Source organism: Silurus aristotelis (assembly GCF_946808225.1).
Source record: "Silurus aristotelis genome assembly, chromosome: 4".
Lineage (NCBI taxonomy): Eukaryota > Metazoa > Chordata > Actinopteri > Siluriformes > Siluridae > Silurus > Silurus aristotelis.
In genome coordinates this window covers 6,508,412-6,528,129 of record NC_139577.1, presented here as the reverse complement: position 1 = coordinate 6,528,129, position 19,718 = coordinate 6,508,412, and the positions used below count along the sequence as shown (strand labels likewise).

General features: G+C 36.8%; 1 protein-coding gene across 1 annotated transcript in view; it reads right to left on the bottom strand.

Annotated features, from left to right (window-relative positions):
• Positions 1-17,384, bottom strand: part of syne2b (spectrin repeat containing, nuclear envelope 2b) — a 112,693-nt gene extending 95,309 nt beyond the window's left edge. The window contains 23 exon segments of the mRNA XM_083540557.1: positions 81-2,990; positions 3,134-3,292; positions 3,396-3,572; positions 3,711-3,812; positions 3,932-4,069; positions 4,166-4,330; positions 4,418-4,617; positions 4,792-4,888; positions 5,021-5,189; positions 5,944-6,056; positions 6,173-6,337; positions 6,756-6,893; positions 7,056-7,169; positions 7,876-7,965; positions 8,108-8,208; positions 8,469-8,668; positions 8,998-9,194; positions 9,417-9,509; positions 9,591-9,668; positions 9,920-10,015; positions 10,977-11,038; positions 12,938-13,079; positions 17,266-17,384. Of these exon segments, the coding sequence (XP_083396683.1) occupies positions 81-2,990; positions 3,134-3,292; positions 3,396-3,572; positions 3,711-3,812; positions 3,932-4,069; positions 4,166-4,330; positions 4,418-4,617; positions 4,792-4,888; positions 5,021-5,189; positions 5,944-6,056; positions 6,173-6,337; positions 6,756-6,893; positions 7,056-7,169; positions 7,876-7,965; positions 8,108-8,208; positions 8,469-8,668; positions 8,998-9,194; positions 9,417-9,509; positions 9,591-9,668; positions 9,920-10,015; positions 10,977-11,038; positions 12,938-13,025 (5,652 nt within the window). The 5' untranslated portion in view covers positions 13,026-13,079; positions 17,266-17,384.
• Between the last annotated feature and the right edge of the window lie 2,334 nt (positions 17,385-19,718).

Genomic DNA, 19,718 nt, shown 5'->3' with positions numbered 1-19,718 from the left:
AATTAGATCTTGTCCACACGTTCCAAAGTTTCACTTGTCATTTAAAGATGGCCAGTAAAAGATATGTCTTTGAAAATTACCTTAGTTATCTTGCCCTTGAAAATGTTGATAGTCTCTAGAATTTGCTGTTGAAGGCTGTGCTTAGCATCCTCAAACTTGTTCCTTGCCAGTACCTGTGCTTTTGTGTAGCCTTCTGAATAGACCTGAGGAGGAGCCTGGTCCTGAGCTGAAGATTTGACCTGAGCAACTAAATGCTGTTGGGGTTGCTCCTGGACTGGTGACTGAGGCTCTTCTAAAACTTTTACCTGAGACTGTGTCTGAGAAGTTTGGCTCTGAATCTGAACATGAACTAGACCATCAAACCTGTTTTGTGGCCAATGCACATTTTGAGTTGGTGGTTGAGCTGGTTCTTGGGGTTTTTTTGGAACCAGGGCTGAAGGTTTGACCTGAGCAACTAAATGCTTTTGGGGTTGCTCCTGCACTGGTGACTGAGGTTTTTTTAAAACTTTTACCTGAGACTGTGTCTGAGAAGTTTGGCTCTGAATCTGAACTAGACCCTCAAACCTCTTTTGTGGCCACTGCAGATTTTGAGTTGGGGGTTGTAGTGGGGGTTGAGCAGGTTCTTGGGGTTTTGTTGGAGCCAGGGCTGGAGGTTGGAACTGACCAACTGACTGATGTTGGGGTTGCTCCTGCTCTCTTGACTGTGGCTTTTGCAAAACCTGGAGCTGAGGCTGTGGAAAAGTTTGGTTTTGAAACTGAACTTGAAATGGAACCTCAGGTTTAAATTGTGGCCACTGCTGCTGTTGAGTTTGGGGTTGCTGTGAAGCAAGACTGATTAATGGTGCTTGGGATGGTGGTTGGACCCAAGGTGGGTGGGATATTTGTTGAGGTGCCATTTCCAGAAACTGAATTTGGGATTGTGATTCTGGTGGTTTAGGCCATTCTTGAGAAAGGCTCTGTGGTCTTAGAGTGACTTGATGCTGTACTTGTTGGTATTCAGACAACTGAACCCTTGGGTAACTGTGGCTGGCCACGTTAGACTGTCTGACTGGTTGACAGTGCTGTGATGAAACAAATGACTGAAATGGACTTTGAGGGCTTGTTTGTGAATAAGACTGCACTGGTAGTTCACATCTAAACTGACCCCAATGCTGACTTTGTTGCTGGGGACTGGAGTAACCTTGAGACTGAGGATAAGCCACATGGCCTAAACCCTGGATATTGGGATAATTCTGTGTTAAAAGACCTCCTTTTAATGGTGTCCATTGCTGAGACTGGGTTGCTGTGACATCATGGGCCTGTGGGTGACTCTGAAATTGTGCCTGGGGTGGCACATGGGATGGATTAAAACCCTGGTGAAGTGGCTGATAATAACTTTGTGTCACTATGTCAGCTGTGACTGCTCTCCACTGGGGTTGCTGGATGTTGTCATGAGTTTGACCCATGCCCATGCCCATAACTTGAGGTTGGGACTGAGGTGGCTTATAAAATTGTGGTTGACTCTGAAGCATACTGATTATTCGTGGTTGAATAGGAGCTTTACTTTTGGACTGGGTTGCTAATATACTAACAACTTGAGATTGATTGTGAGGTACTGTTTGCAGGGGTGAAGACTGGGGTGCAGAATAGGGTGGAGACTGGGCTGCAACTGGGTGTGTCTGCCTTTGATTTATTGCATAAGGTTGAACTGGTGTTATGGGATAGTGTCTCGATGTTTGACTTTCTTCTCTCTTATCTGGTAGATACTGGTAAGTGTGAGAGACAATTGGGGTTTGAGTCTGAGCCAAGACTGGCCTTTGTATTTGAGTCATAAATTGTGGTTGCGTCTCTGATCGCTTTGTTTCTGGCTGAGAAAATATGGTGGCTGTGAAGAGATGGGGATGTTGCTGGATCGTCGAAGACTGAGGCTGTTTTTGTGAAATCACAGGAGCTGGCATTTGTTCTTTTGCTAGCATTTGGGAGACAGGGGGTTGTTGGTCTACATAACTCAGTTTAACTTGTGTTACAGGCTGCTGTTTCTGGACCTGATCCATTTTGGTTTGTGTCACTTGCATAGCAGACTGCTGTTGCTGTGCTTGAGTCACTTGCAATTGTGTGTGTATAACACTTTTGGATTCAGACTGAACTGGGTCTGTTGTAGATACTGCAGAACTAGCAATGATCCTCAAAGGCTTTTGTTGCTGGACATTAACCTCTTTGTCTTGTGTCTGTGCTTGAGATGAAGTGCTAGTAGAAACTGTGATAGACTGCTGTTGCTGGATTAAAGTCACTTCGGCCTGTGCCTGGACCGGGTCTGTTGCAGATACTGGCGGTTGAGACACAACAGTGGCAATAGACTTTGACTGTGGCGGTACTTGTTCAGAGTCTAAAACCTCTGTCTGGCCCTTCTTCTGTAGCCAAGGCCTATTCGCTGCATGTTTCTGAGACTTTTTTACCTTCGCTGATTGGAATGAAGTCTGCTTTTGGCTTGTACATTGTTTCTGTATTTGCACGATTTGCTGCTGCCCCTGAGTCTGTTGCTGAGTGTCCACTTGCATATGTGATTGTGTTGGGTCCTGTTGCACTGTCAGAGGTTGTTCTGTTGTGGATAATTCCTGACTTTTATCTGTTGTTTCTTTCATATCAAAATGATGGGGCTGAGTTTCCATGGTCTCTTTGGTATCATTCGTATACTGTCTTCTTGGTAACCCTAGTGCAACAACATCTACCAGATTACCCCGTGACTTATCTTCAGGAGAAACATGTGGTTCATGTTTACTCAGAAGTGGAGAGTCTTCCACTAATGCTTTCCTTATCTGGGGGTCTGCATCTGCCTTTATGTGACTCCGCTCCTCTTGGTATTCCTGCACAACAATCATAGGCACTGGTTGTGGTTGTACTTGACCTTTTGAAACCTCCTGTTCTTGGACAAAGAGCTTCTGTGGAGGCTGACATCCTGTAGGGCTTCTCTCTCTTCGAGCGCCCAAGGAGCTGAGCATCCCCACAGCTTCCTACAAAAAACATACATGAACAAGAGTGTATTTTATCTTTTGCAATCAGGTACGAGTAGACATTTTAGAAGTGACATAAATTGGATGGCTTAAAGTAAAACCTCAAAGTAATAAACACAAAATATCGCAACATGCTAAAATACCTGTGATTGAGCGACAGTGGCACGAACCCTGTCCTGCATATTTAAGACAATGAGGTACTGCAGAGGTGAGTTTTTCTGACGTGACATAACCATCTCCTGCAAATCCTGTTCCTCCATTACCACCTGACCTTCTAGCTGCAGAGCTCTAGAAATCAGTGCCTACAAAGACAGAACAGAGAAGAAAGACATATGCAGTTTATTCAGTTCACAAATAAAACAGAGATGATGTAAAAGAAAATATAAACATTTGAAATAAAAGTACCCGGGTCTTAGAGTCCTGCTCCTTTTGGTATCTGTTTGATTTTTCTTTTAGAAGGTCATAAAACTCTCTGACATCAACCTCCCAGTGTATAAGCTCGGCCAGACGTCCATCCAGACTTGTTACGCTTTGTTGCAACTCTTCACACACTTGCGTTGCCTCACAGAGAGTCTGCAGGACCTGTCATGTAAACGCGATCATACTTAAAAACGTGTACTTAACATACTTAACATACGTGTATCAAAGTACATTAGAAATGAAAAGAGCTCTCTTGTTGGTATTCAATGATATGTTTGAAAGATAACATTTTGGTGTCACCTCTGGAGTGGCTTGCTTGAGTTTGTTTACTGTTTCAGCTGAGCACTCAAGTGACATAGAGAGAGAATCCAGATCGATATTCTGTATTTTCTTCATCACAAACTAAAATAAGAAACAGATGTGTTGGATCAATATTTCAATAGCAAACAGCAAACGCTAAGAGACGACAAATATACAATGATTGTATGATAAAAGAAAAATGATGGAAATACTATGAACACCTGTAGTCTCTTTATGTATGTTTGAAGTGATACTGATAGAACCTCCACTGGTTCTTTCAGAAGTTGCGTGGCCTCTCTTATCAAACCCTGAAGAGTCTGAGGATTAGGTGGAGCAACAGTTTGCTCTTCGACAAGTTCCTGGGACAGTGATCAGGATGTTTAACATCTTCATTAACATCGCTGTAACCTAGCCTGGCTAGTTTTTGACGAGTGATTGAACGAAAAGCAACTTACAAACTGGGTACTTCTTACAAAGTCAGCCCACATCAGGTTAATTCTGCAGAGGTCATCAGAAACTGAGCGGCTGGTCTGTGGATCTGTGACATCCATCAGGTAGTTCCCGACTTCGTTTAGGCACTCCCTGCGCGAGCTCCACTCGGACATCATCTCTATAGTCACCTAGAATGAGAGACCATGCACCTAATTAATAATCTGAAAACCAGCAGTATTATTTAGACATGCAAAAATGATGCTTTAGATGCGTACTTCAGCTCGCTGTCCATGTCTGTTTGTTTGAGTCCCCTGCTCCAACCAGGCGTGCAGCGAGCTGTAAGTGTCGAAGTATGACTCCCATGCTGCCAAAGTGCGTGCTAAAGTACCTTTCACCATCTTTACCTCCTCGAGTACTGCTGCAGTCTTGGCCTCTATATCCTTCATCTGAATACTTATGCGGTTTGAGTCACCCGCTGACAAAGAAGAGAGATAAGAAATTAACAAACGCTTTGATATTTAGCTGTTTTATGCTGCAAATCAATATAAATTACACATTATTACTGCTTTCATTCTGAAGTACTCAAGCTTTTAGGGTTTTTATTTTATTTTTTGCTTTTTCTTCATTTGGCAACAAAACACTCACTCACCCAAAGCAGACTTGCTGGTGTATTTGTTAGCAATGTGTCTGAGCTTGAATAGAGTCCCTTCCAGCTTTGAAGGCAGTCCCTGCTTGTTGATGGTCTCCTACAAGACCAAATATACCCTTTTATTCAATCTAAGCAAACACATTAATTCTGGAGGCTACAATCGAATATACTGGTACACATTAGAGACTGAATGACATTTGTTAAAAAAATTTACCACAATTCCACTTACATTCCAGTCCTTCATCAGGACTCGCACAGCCTCCCGGGAAATGTAGCCTCTTTTCCAAGTGCGTAGCTTGAGGGTAAGCTGATCCAGCAGATCTAGCACTGTGTGTCTGTGTTCCTGGTAGTCCATTCTAATGCCATGATACTTAGCACTGACACGCACACTAGTGAACCTAATATACACACATACACAAACACACACAAACACACACACCAATATATAACATTATAACTTTAATGACAAAACCAATTCTCGTTGACATTTATTTTGTAGTGGCTATAAGCAGTTGTTCCCTTAACAGCCTTACATCTTTTGAAGTTAATAAGGCAGAAAAAATGCAGCTTGTCTTGAGACCAAAAAACAAACATCATTTGAATGTACTGTTACTATGGAAATAATAATGTATTACAGCAAGTGTATTATTATAAAACTGTGACTTGCAGCTGCACTACTGTCAGAACTGAAGTTATAGAGAAATAGCACCTTCTGACTAATCTGAATCCAGAAAAACTGCAGTAGAGGCCTGCGTAAGACTTTTTTCTTAATTCCACTTTCGCTGAATTTCTGACAATTAAAGCCCGCTCCCACAACATATGTACCCCGCTCCCGCAAACATTCTGTCACAGCTTATAAAGATTGAGTAAATATGTACACAAACATTAGGGCTACTATTAACCTACAGAATAATAACAGACATAAACCATAAAACCTTTTGTAAAACAAAGCAATGCTAAAGTAAAACATGGGACCCACGGCATCCCAATACAAATGCAGCTCTCTAAACTGCAGTAATGCCAAGTATTCTAATATCAACAACCTAGTGAATAAAATCTAATGCTAGAAATATTAAACCCTGTCCAAGACTTGTTTGTGCCAAAAAGTAAACCCAAGCTTTTCACAAGAAATATACATTTTGGTTCACTGACCTTCTCTTTATCTCATCCAGTTTGTCTGTAGGAACCACCACTTCTCCATATTCATCCATATTCTGAAATATCTGGAAAGTCTTCATGTGCCGAGGCATCTCCTCAAGACATAACTGAACACAAACACAAGTTTAAAAAAATGCTGCCAAAAAAAAAGTATTTAACTCCACAGACTGAATGTAATTGCTATATTGTATTTACTGCAGCTTCTCTGAGTTATTAGATGCACCTTAAACAGTTCATATTTCTCATGAGCCTCCTGGGCAGCTTGTGTATGGTCCTGACGATCATCACCACTGTCTGCCAAGGCCTCCTCAACCCTCAGTAACCAGCGGCCCACCGTGTCCAGCGGAGTTGGCAGACTCAGGTCAAGCTCTGTCTTATACTCACGAAGCTAAAACCAAGAAATGATAGTAATTTTTTATTTTAAGTTAAATATTAGCAGTCGACCTGACTGTACCTTTTTAAATAAAAAATAAATAAAACAACAGTAATAAATCACAAAAATGTGCTATACAAATTATATATATTATTGAGGAAAATATAAGACAGGCATTCAAACTTAAACAAAAACACAACAAATAATTTAAAACATTTCAACAAACAGCACGTAGTGTCAGTGAATCGCCTCTAGAGGCTGCTCTGGTATTGTATAATGACAGCGGACCGACACAGTCACTCCAACCACAGACGCAACATAGAAAAACTATTGGCATGGACAGCAAAATTGGTTAACCTCTATTAAATACATCGTTCGTTAATATATAATTTCATGCTTCTTAAGTGAACACAAAGATGATGTCACATCTGACCCTCTCAGCTAGGGAATCCCAGGCATGTCTAAGAGCACGCTGCTCCTCGCTCAGCTTTACAGTCCTCTTCATCGCTGTCAGCAACGGCATCACAGGCCGACGCTGCTCATTAAAGGACACCACAAAAGTCTGAAAAACCTAAAACCATTACAGATGGGTTACCTAAAATGTAAATAAAAAAATCTAAACAATTCAATCATGTAAATATCAGCTGATTGGTAGCCAGGAAAAAGATAAACATCAGAAATATCATGAAACATTTTTAGAGCATATGTCAAATTGGTTTCAATTCATTTTTACATGATATCTCTCAGCGTAGCTCTCGCCCTCAGTGGACTCCCATCCTTCCAGTAGCTCTTGATAGGCCTGCTCCAGCCAACATGTCACCTCCTGGGCTTTCTGTGTAGCTGAGCTCTATTAACATCGTTAAAATTACATAAATAAACATAGATTTGAAAGTCAATCGAATGGATTGTTTTTCATGCCACAGCTCTTTAGAATTTTTGATAATGATGCTCAATTTTGTTTTTTGTCTATTTTCAATTATATTCATGTGACTGCTGTAATAAATAATTGTCCACTATTACTAAACTATTATAGTAACAGCTTACACCTTAAATAGTGTGTCTTATAAACAAATGGTCAAGGAAAAAAGAAAAAACTGTCCAAATCAATTACAAACCACAATTAAGATTTCTAACAAAGTAATGGTGACAGAGCAGCAATACGGTTTTATGCATAAATTTGAGGAAAGTTAAGTAGTGTGAAAGTGTTGGCTCTCTGGCTTTGATTCATTCGGTCCTTGCCAAGGTTTAATGGAAAGAATTAATGGAATTAATGGCACGACTACAGAGGTCACCTCTTTGCATCAAGCTCCATGCATTCCACACAGTCAAAAAGCAAAACAAAAATAAACAGCCACTGTAGTGATATATAATCGTGAACTGCTACTACTGTGAGAATTTAATTGAGATGTCGCTAAACACAATAATTTGGATACAGTATTTCGAGACTTTATAGCACAGTGCTGCTGAATGCTTGTTATAGATTGGTTAAAAAGTTGTTTATTAGGTTTCTATAAGATAGGCGTGTCCTAAAAAGCTAAAAGTGGTGAACGTACCTGTCGAAGTGGAGATGCTGCAACAGCGGGAGTGAAGTTACAGGGCAGATTCACAGAAGAGATGCATGTCGTAGGAGTGAGATACTGAACCTTAGAAAAAAAAGCTTCAAATTAAAAATTAACACTAACAATTTGGCCAAAAATGGCATTTATACAATTTCTTATTTTTTTTCCTTCTGGAAATGTATTGAGGAATCAGAGACATTTTTCGGATTCTATAACAATTGTGTACCTGCATGTCCTCTTCGGAAGAAGGTGTGTCTTTGGAATACTGTAGAAACTGAGCCACATACGTCATTATGGACTTCTCATCTGGGTCTCTTACATCAACATCTAACACACACACAATCAGAATATTTAAAAATATATGCTGCATTTACCTTGTGCATTTATAAATGAAGACATTTTTATTTGCCAAAATAATAATGACAAGAATAATAGTTTCACACACATAGGCAGGCAGGCAGGCAGGCAGACACACACACACACACACACACACACACACACACACACACACACACACACACACACACACACACACACACACACACACACACACACACACACACACACACACACACACACACACACACCTGTTGGATGCAGTAATCGTGGTATATGTAATTCTCTCTCTGCAATCCGGAACGCCTCCTCCAGGTTCTGTCTGTTGCTTCTGGTTTTGGCTGCAGATAAGCTCACCACATCAGGCCTCAGAGCGGAGAGGATGGCCAAAAACACCACGCCGCTTCTCCAACTCGCCTTAAAGTCCTTCACATTCAGAGTACAGCCAGCCCTAAAAGTGACAGAGACAAAAAGACATGTGGCTTAGTCTCTAAAATATACCTAAATAATAAATGCTCTTTTGTTTCTCTTCGATTTTGTCATGCTCATAAGAAATCACAAAGCGTAAAACTTTCTTCTGAAAATTGTCCTGTGTTTACATGATTGCTAAATAAACATCTTTATAAAAACTTCAGCATATCAAAATGACACACATTTTGTAGGTGGAGCTTCTGTGTAGTCCCTATACTGTTGTGTATATAATTATAGAAATAAAAATGACTAAATTTTCAAACCAGAGGATATCACATCGCCTAGCTGTTGTTAAGTGTGGTCTCTCACTTGTGGCACTGCTCTCTGACCCAGAGCAGGAGGGCTTTTTTAGCGGAGATCCTGAAGCGTGTGTGTAGCGGCGAGCCGTGTGGTGGAACCGGGCTGCTGCGTGCACTGCTGCTCGTAGAACGTGTGTCCAGACTGGCCAGTGACTCCAGAGACGACTGGCGAGAGCTGAAGGACAGCGTGCTCGCCAACTCCTCAATCTGGATAAAGACGATTTTAGAAATCGCATAAAATTAAATCATGAGTAGAATTGACATTGTTTTTAAGCGACTCTTTAACGTCTTGTCAATACCTTAAAAAGATTTTGCTATTGTAGCCTAGTAAAGACCATTTATTAATAAATTCATTTGAATTATTTTGATAAATGTGATGTCATTAATTGTAAATAAAATTGTCTTAGCTTAAGACAATATTAAACCTACATGAAAGTGCATGATGATGGTCCAGATCAGCCCCAGGATAATCGAGGGTTTCCCGTCCATGATATCAGGAACATTTATGTTGACCAGTTTGATCTAAAAGCACAAAGAAGCAAGACTAGCACATTTCTAACTCTCAAATTGGATACAGGGAGCCAATGAGCATTAAAGTCTTACTGATTTCGCTCTGAGGAAGGCCAGGGCTTTCTCTATGTTTGCCCTGTGCTGGAACACCCCTTTGACTTTCTCTCGACTCTAAAAACAAAATAGACAATAAAAGACATAGACAAAACCATTAAAATGAAAGTTAGCTGTGTAGAGTCAAACATCTGCTACTTTCACTCTCAGTGGTAATTCAAGCTTTCTTTCCACACACACATCCTAGATGCATAACAAAGCTTTTGCACACTAGTAAAAAACTTTATTCTTGTCTTCTGCAAATACAGAATGGACAAAAGGTCAAGAATTAGCACATGTTAGATTAGTTTTTGAGCAAATACACTCACCATACTCTGGCTGCACATCACCTCCAGCAGATCCAGCAGTCTGGATCCATCTCTGAAATCGCTAAACAGGTCCTGCACGGCCACAGGAGGCCTCCTCTGAGGGGGAAAAAATTAAGTATGCCCAGGTAAATCTACCATAGAGATGCATTTAGAGAAATAGCAAATATAAGCATAATGATTATATTCAGACATAATATATATATAATTTGCATTATGTCTGAATATAAGCATAATGATTATATTCAGACATAATGCAAATTATATATATATTTTTTAACACTGAAACCATTCCTTTATAAACACATTATACATTTTTTTGCAGTTCAGAGATTCAGAGTTCAGGAAAGTTTGACTAAGTACTTCAGTGTTTCACCATAAAATAAAGAAATGGTAAAATTTACACTGTAATACAAGTTAATATTTTTGTGCTTAAGAAACCATGACATTACCAATATCATATGTTCATTTATACCTCAAGAAGGCATTATTCTGCTCAAGAATCAAGGTTCTATTGGGAGTGCAGTTATCTCCAGAATAATTGCTACCCACACTCGCAATGGTTGATATAAAGGCAATTTCATTGCTATGATCATTGTTAGGATTTTCTCAAGTATAGTTTGCATTTATTCTAGAGAGTGAATCGCTACCAACAAATAATTATCTCGAGTGCCAATAATTCAGGAGTTGCATATATATATATATGTGTGTGTGTGTGTGTGTGTGTGTGTGTGTGTGTGTGTGTGTGTGTGTGTGTGTGTGTGTGTGTGTGTGTGTGTGTGTGTAAAACTCCTGTTGCTGTCTGTCTCTGTATTTCAGAAGGTTATATTTACCCTTCACCCTCCCCCCATTGAAGAAATGACCTTTACTTCAGAAAGCAGGAAACAAAACTTCACAGTAACTAGTGTTATAAAGGAAAACATTAAATTACTGTCCTTAGAATATTTGGGAAGTATTAAAAGTTTATGGACTTAATTAAATAAAAAATTTAAAAAATACCACTTAAGAATATAAAACAGAGCACTCCAAACCTTAATTTTAACTTCAACCATTACCTCACCTTTGATAACTGTGCATTTACCCAGTTGGTAAAGGTTCTCTTCTGAATCTGTTCCTGCTCCACTGAAGAAAGAAAATCAAAGTTTACTCTTTTAAAACTCCAACAACTGTAACACAAAAACATTTAGTTGGTATGCTGTTATTTGCATGATCTCTAACAAATTTATGAACTGACTAAACATAAATAATTTAACTGAATTGTAAAATTGCACAAAAAAAAAAGAAAACAATAATTAAGATTCGATTATGCACATTAAGATATTTTTTTAAAGCTAGAAGTATGCATTTAGGGAATGACAAAAAATTACTTTTTATACTACCACATAGTACATTGTAGTTGTGGAGCCACAAAGATAAATGAGCTCATTTCTACACTTATCCATGAATACGAGAGAGTGGTTGTTTTCTCTTTGCACTATTACGCTCAGATAAATGATTTTGCAAAGGAGCAAGAAAACACTCATAGGAAAACACTAAACTAGGATTACAACCTGGATGGAACACCAAAACACATCACAAGAACCATGCAGACTCATACACAGTGCAAATTTGACCATGCAGAGCAATTATTATCTGTCTCTTCAATCCGTCCCCTTTTTATCCCGCACAGTATGATACCACAATGTTGAACTCATGTTTTTTGTTTCCTAATTCACTTTACTCTCATAAATCTTTGCAAAATCAGTCAAGTCCTGAGCCAGGTACAGCTTCTCCACCACATGTTTATTGGCTATAATCCTAGAGGTGTAAACCTGTCTGAAGCCAGCTTTCCAGACTCCTACTATAGACTGCAGCTACACCAATGGGGTTTCTCAAGGCCTCTGGTAAAGAAACATACAAAGTGATCCAATGCTCTGATCACTTAAGAATTCTGAGCACTTCATGACTGATCTTTTTTATTCTCTCCATCACACTGAAGGAACTCCGAAAGAAATTCTACACTTCAGTGCTAAAATACATGATCATCCTCACTCTAAATAAAACTCTCCTTATATGTTATACTAGAAGGGTACATTTATTACACTGAAGAACCACATCAGAGATTTAGCCACACTAATTTAGCGTTCAATTCGCATTTAAACAGAAGATCTATCTGGTCAAGCAAGCGTCAAACCATATCCTCCTGTTTGCTTTTTTTTTTAAAGCTCTGGCTCGAGTGATGCTGTCTCATGTTAGCAAGCGGGCCGTGATTCAAATTACTCGAGCATGAGTGATGAGATAAGGCAGAGATGCATGAATGTCTCCAGCAATTATAGTGATCATTGCAATGAATTTACTAGTGATTTTCTTTTTATCTAAACAAATTTATTTAAGGTGAATAACCTGGAACATGCTCAAAACAATATAATGTGTGGATTAAAGTTGCCTGTTTGAAAAATGTACCAGGAATGCAGTGGTCTCAAGGAGTAAAAAGAAATGTAAATAAAAAAAAGATAAATATGATCAAATGTCTACTCCATCTACAATTTTAAATATCAAAGTAAATCACAAAAAATACAGGAAATAATTCACATCTTAAAAACACAAAAGATTTACACAAAAAGCATATTCCATTGCAAATATAACACATATAACTAATTCAAATTATTAATATAATTTTAAAATACATTCAACAGATATGGTACATTTCCAGGGTTAAAATCGTTCACTGAAGATGAATGAATCATTTATCCCTCATTATTGTAGTTTATATGGAAAGGTATATTGGCCTTCTCTGGGTGTTAAGTGTAACCACTACTGGTTATTTATAAAGCCATTATCTATAAATTGCCTCCACATATGATCACTATGTCAAAGTAGAAAGACAGCAGCCATAAAGCCTGAAGGATGCAGCCACTTGTGTCTGATGTAGGTCGGGTTGATCCATTGGAAATTCAATTCGCACTCTGTTCCTCTTTAAATAGTGAATTGTAAAACTGCACACAAGAAAACAATAATTATAACAGAAATATATTAACTGACCTTGAAGCAGTATATGGACGTCATCTATGTCCAGTGGGATGGAACCACGCTCCACGCACGGGTCTTCCGAGGTCCTCTCTGATGCCATGGTGACCTCAAAAGGCCAGACCAAATCAGATCTCCACTAACACATGAAGTTAATCTGAGAAAATTATATAGAAACTAAATTCAATACTGGACTTATTTATTATACAAATATTATTATTTATAATATTATTAAATAATGTTAATAATATATATTATTTAATATTGTTTATATCATTATTTTAATCCTTTACCACAAGCCATTAATCAGCAGTGGAGCATGTAAGGAATAAAACACCTCAGGGGGGAGCTTTTATCGGAAAACAATGCATGACAGGTTGTTGTGATGCAGCCTGACACAAAATGGACATACTGTTGCCCCAGTGAATAAAAGCACAGCCTGAACTGTTATTACTTTTTTTTTTTTTTTTTTTTTTTTTTTACAAAAGTAACAAACAATCTCATGATGCTTTATTTATCCATTTACCATCTAAAGTTGATGACGTATGTTCCTGTGATTACCATTGTTACAGCAGATATATACTCAGGGCAAAAGACTTGTACACAAGGGTCGTATCATCATGTATGTTTTATCCCTAAAGAGTGGCCCAAAGCTGTAAAGTACAGAGTGTTGTAGTCCTTGTATAATCTTTCTCTTCACCCGTTTCAGCATGGCAATGTCCCTTTTAACTAACCTACACAGAGACCTGACCTCATCATCAACACTATAGTTCCTACAATATATGTTCCTACAATTTATGTGACTAGTACACTTGGCAAAATTCTAATAAAGCCTACCACACACAGGGCTGTTGGCTGTACATTTCAACTACCAATGAAACTTCAACTGGAATGACTGCCCAATTAACATGAACATAAGAGATTCCTAGAACATGCATGAGCAAATCAGATTAAGGTTATTATCCTTTAGACCATTTCTGACACTCTTAAATGGTTCTCTGTAGATAAGATACAGGTTACAAAGTAGTGAAGGCATATAGTTCAAGAGAGCTTTCTGTGAGGCAGATAAGAGGGGCAAATATAGAAGTCACTAGCAATCACACAGGTGTGTGTGTGTGTGTATGTGTGTGTGTGTGTGTGGGGGGGGTCATTGTAACAAGATTTTAGCAGCTACAGTGTTAATTTAGGCACGCTGCACAAAATGAAAGCAGTCTGTAGAGAAACACACAGTTTACCCTCTACAGAAAAATAATTTAGACAATTTTAGATTAGACAAAAATTTGGTTTGCAGAAGTTATAAAATTCAGCTTGCGAAATTCACTTCAGGATCAGGACAAGTTAAAGTTCATCTTTCCTTCATACTTCCTTTAATACAAAATATTGTACTGCATTCTTTTTATTCTGTTATATTTTTGTAGACATTCATATAAATGTAATATCAAAATCAACCGTTCTGTCAGCAGCCTGTTGACAAAACTACATATAATAATACATATGTGAGCCTGGATTACAATGAAACTAGGGCTGTAATGATTCCTCGAGTAACTTGAGTAATTTGATTACGAAAATTCTTTGTTTAGTAAATTTAACTAAACACACAGCACTGTGTTTCCCACGGACCATTATTACTGACGCACCACCTGATAAACTCTGAAGCGCTCTGGACAGGGAACACAGTAGATGCTGCAGAATGAAAGATGGAGGAATGGGGAGAAAACAGTGAGGGGAAAGGAGAAGATTCAGGCCAAAGAAAACGCCAGAAAGTTTCCAAAGTTTGGAATAATTTCAAACTAAAACATAAACAAAACACAGTACAGTGCGATTTCCATTTTTAAAGTCATTTGAAATGAATTTTTATATTTTTATTTATATAAAGCGCAGTCAAAAAGCCCCTCTGCTGTGGACACGTAGAGCGGGTTGTGGAGCGCGTTTTTTAAAGCTGGCGATAAATACACGGATTTAGTCCGTGGACGATTTCAAGCAGCTTTCCAGAGACATGAAAAGCACATAGCCATACTGTGTGAGAGTCAATCATAAATACATCAGTGAGAATAATTGAACATTTCATTAAAAGAATAGTTTCCCATAACAGTCTACATGGGCACTACGGAGGGACTTTTGATGTAATATCGCTATTCAATGGGTTTAAAAAAGGTTTTAGTTTTCACCGACATTCTTGTATTGCAATTTCAGAGATGTAAATTTTTCTGAAAAAAAAGAAACACAAACTACTTGTTCATTTTAAGAGGTCTGTCTTATTTTCTCTCATTTAGTAAGGCTCTTTAATAAAGAAAAATTACTTCTTGTTCGATTACTCGATTAATCGATGGAATAATCATTAGAATACTCGATTACTAAAATAATCGATAGCAGCAGCCCTAAATGAAACCATATGTAGCCGAACGGTGTTCAGCCACCAGCTAGACATTATTAAGGAATAAAGAGATGAGTGATGAACATGCAAGACTAAAACAGTCACCTCTGTTAAACGAACATGGAGGAAGAAAAGGTCAGAAATATATTTATCTGTGTTGGAAGTCAAACAAGAGAGGTGACCACATTAGCAGCTGTGGCATTTAGAACATCAAGCACAGTGCACAATAATCTAGCACGCACACACACACACACACACACACACACACACACACACACACACACACACACACACACACACACACACACACACACACACACACACACACACACACACACACACAATGCAGTTATATGGTTACATACTGAAACAAACAAACAAACATAAAAGTATCTACAAATTGTATAGGCAGTGGACAAAATAAGTAAATAAATAATATATATTTTCTTTTCTTTGTTTATTTTACCTGTCATTTTGTGGCTTATATATGGCAAACATCAGAGTGGGTTTTTTTTTGGAAGGGTTTGTTTGTTAGTTTTCTCTAAGAAACCTGTTTAGTTTAGGCAAATAGTTAAAAAAATAAAATGTAATAAAAAGCAAAGTAAGGCATTTTATGGTTTTATGGCATATTTCAATAATTATTTGTTATTTTTGCCTTGTATTGTGCCCAATTTCCACCACAACGGATAGGCGATAGTTTCATAATATAAAATCAGGCTTCTTAAATTAATATCTATTCAGGTATATGTGTATGTACAAAACAGTCACCATTAATGAGTCTACATTTTTTTTGTAAAAAAAAAAAATATATATAAACATTTTTTTATATATATATATATATATATATATATATATATATATATATATATATATATATATATATATATATATATATATATATATATATATACATTATAAAATGATATTGTTTTATACATGCTCTATCTGAAAAGCGTATTTTTCATAGTTCATCACAGTATCAATACTTTTTTTTAGTCCTATTAATATATTATACTACAAATAACAAACATTACACTCTTAATCTCTACACACTTGAATTAAAAATGCTTCTGTAAACTATTTTTAAATGCTTTAAACGTTTACATTTGATTCTACTTGAACTCTACTACAAGAAGGTTTTTTTCCCTTAAGGTAGTGACACTGGGGAATAAAACAATTATGACAACAATAATGTTACTATACGGCATACGTTATCGGCTTTATTACATCAAATTCATCTGTAGCAAATAGGTCCTTTGAAACGACAACACCAGTGGTGAAATGTAGGATGGGAAACACCTGACGCATAGCAGCGGGCCAAAAAAAGCCACGTGACCTCTCACCCTACAGAATGCCAGGAGAGTGAAGGCCCAAAATAGAAGTAACAGCAGCAGCAAGAAAAGTACAAGAGTCACAACATAGCAAACAGTATCCACAGAAATAAATATCTTACATGATAAATACTATCTGGGAGGATATAATAAATACACAAACAAACACCATGAGGATGATTATTATCATTTATATTTACACTATATTTACATATTTAATGTTAAAATGCACTGCATTGTATGAAAGGTGAAATATATACTAGACTGTATACTAGACTGTACAGTATATATGTATGTATATATATATATATATATATATATATATATATATATATATATATATATATATATATATATATATATATATATGTTTGTTATATTATTAAATATTGATTGAGGATTCGTTTCCCTGGGGTCATGTGAATTAATGTTAAAGCAAATGTATGATAAAAAATATTAGATTTAGAGCTGAAATGGAAAGTACATATTTAAATATTCACAAAATTCTGCATTAAAACCTAACTCAGTAAACCCCAGTTTCTTGACAAATTAATTGGGAAAAATGTTTTCTAACTTTTAAACCCAACTTAGTTAAACAGGTTTATTTACTAATTAAAAAAACTTATATATATACTTACATATCGCAAAATAAGTCCAAGGAAAGTTAAAATGTCCAATAAAAGATCAACTGCAAATGCTGCTGTGAATGAGCGCAGCTCTGTGCGCGTGACACGCGCCGCCCCCCCTTTCCTCTTTCACCCCCTCAATAATGCGCGTTCACAGCCACTGATCCACTACTGAAAGAATCGACTCGTCGTTCAGTGAGTCATTTATGAGAGTCGATTCTAAAACTCTCTAACAGATTTACGCAAATTTTTACACGGTTTTTTGGGTTGGGAAAATAATTTCGATATCAACGAGTGTCTAAAATTATAAAAACCATGTCTGTTTAAGTAAATTAATAAAATGTCTCGAAATTGCTGACTCAAAATTTCTTAAATTCTTCAATAATCTCAATAATAGCGAATTTAATTATTTATAATCATTCGGGAGAACATAATTAATTATTAACAGAACAGAAAATAATAATTTAATATTCTAATAAGACACAGTCCACCATACCCTTGACACTTTACACCACTTTATATTTTCTTTATATTTTTTCATAGTTTATATTTTATAGTTTTTTTAGCAATTATTATTGTTTTGTCTGAAAGTGTTGTTATGAATTTCGGGTTGTAAGTTTATTTTAGGTTTCCACAAAAAACTAACCCAAATTCCTTGAAAAAATGTACTTCTTATTTTGTTATACTTATAAAACAAAACTTTTTTACTTTCGTAAAAGCCAAACCATCAGGTGAAGCAGGTTTCGTGCGCTGAGTTTATGCTAAGCTAACTCTCTCTCAGTTGGTTATATATTATAAAGCTCTTACTTACATGAGATAAATGGGTACAATGAAGAAACATCTCCCGGGTTTTATCACCTTCAACATAGCGTGGATCTTGTTAAAATTCGTTATTTATTTCTGCATTTGTTATTTTATTACAAACAAACGCACACACAGACACACACTAGCAGGCAGCCAGGAGGAGGGCAGGTGGATAAGGATGGGCGGATTGATCCTAAAGTATCGATATTTTCGATACTGGCATTGTATCAAAAGGATCGATTCTCAAATAGAAGTATAGATCCTATCCGTTTTTGTTGTTTTATTAATAATTGAGTTTTGAATATTTAAATAATATTAATACGCCATATAGTATATAAATATTTATAATACTTCAATAGGAATGTGAGTGGGAACTATATCTTCTTCCACTGTATCACCGCTTATCATGACAGCGTTCGCTCACTCATTTGAGTTTCAAATGCATGGCTGAGATCATGACTAAAAGAAAAATAAACAAAATCCGGAGTTATTTCACTCCAGTTAATGATGAAGCTTCATGTGACATGTCAAAAAACTGTGGCAATACTACGAATATGACAAAGCATCTATAACGCCCTATTAAGCACGACTGAGAACAGCTGAGGATGCAGAAGAGGTTACACAAACACGACCCTCATCTTCTGGCTGGATTTAGAGTTCTTTAGCAGAATCGTTCCAGAGAGCGATACTTTATACCATACAGATCGTTTCGGATATGAAGATATTACAGTATTTCATGTGGAGCAGAATATTACACTGGATATGAGTATAAATATTTCAACTGGACATTTTTTTAACAGTAAGATTTTTATCAAAACATTTTATACATATTTTGTTTATAAGTATCGGTATAAGTTTCAAAATTGATTTTGACTCTTGGAAAAAAAAAATTTTTGGAAAACTATTGGTATCACAAAAGTTTAGACACCCCTGTGGGTTTAAGGGACAAAAAGAAAACTCTATAAACTCTATTTGTTTTATTGAAAGAGTATGAATTAAATAAAAGATTTTAAGAAGTTGAGATACAACAAAAAATACCATGTTATATAAACCCAAAGGGGGGGGGGGGGTTGTTTATGTTAATATATATATATATATATATATATATATATATATATATATATATATATATATATATATATATATATATATATTCTTTTATTTTATTCATAACAAGAAACACAAACACCTATGAAATTAAATTATGAAATTAGACACACCTTTAGTGGTTTTGCTTTCTTTTATTCCCTTCAACATTGTAAATGAAGATCCAAACTATGAAAGAACATGAATGGAATTATGTAGTTAAAACAGGTGAATTATATATTTTTTATATTTTCGATTTTTCAAAGTCACTACCTTGATGACAGCTTTGCAGCTTTGAGGTGTTGAGTGTTTGTTGGCGGCTTTTCTTTCACTCTATGGTCAAACTAATTCCAAACAATCTCAACTGGATTTAGCTTGGGCGATTGTGGAGGCCAGGTCATCTGATGCAGCGCTCCATCACTCTTCTTCTTGAACAAATAGATCTTACATAACCTAGAGGTCCAACAATTCTAATTTTGACTATTTAGGCCTTAATTATGTAGTCAACTTTACACCTCAACATGCAGCTACTTTGGACAATCTTAAATATAAAACATATTCTGGATTATTTATCA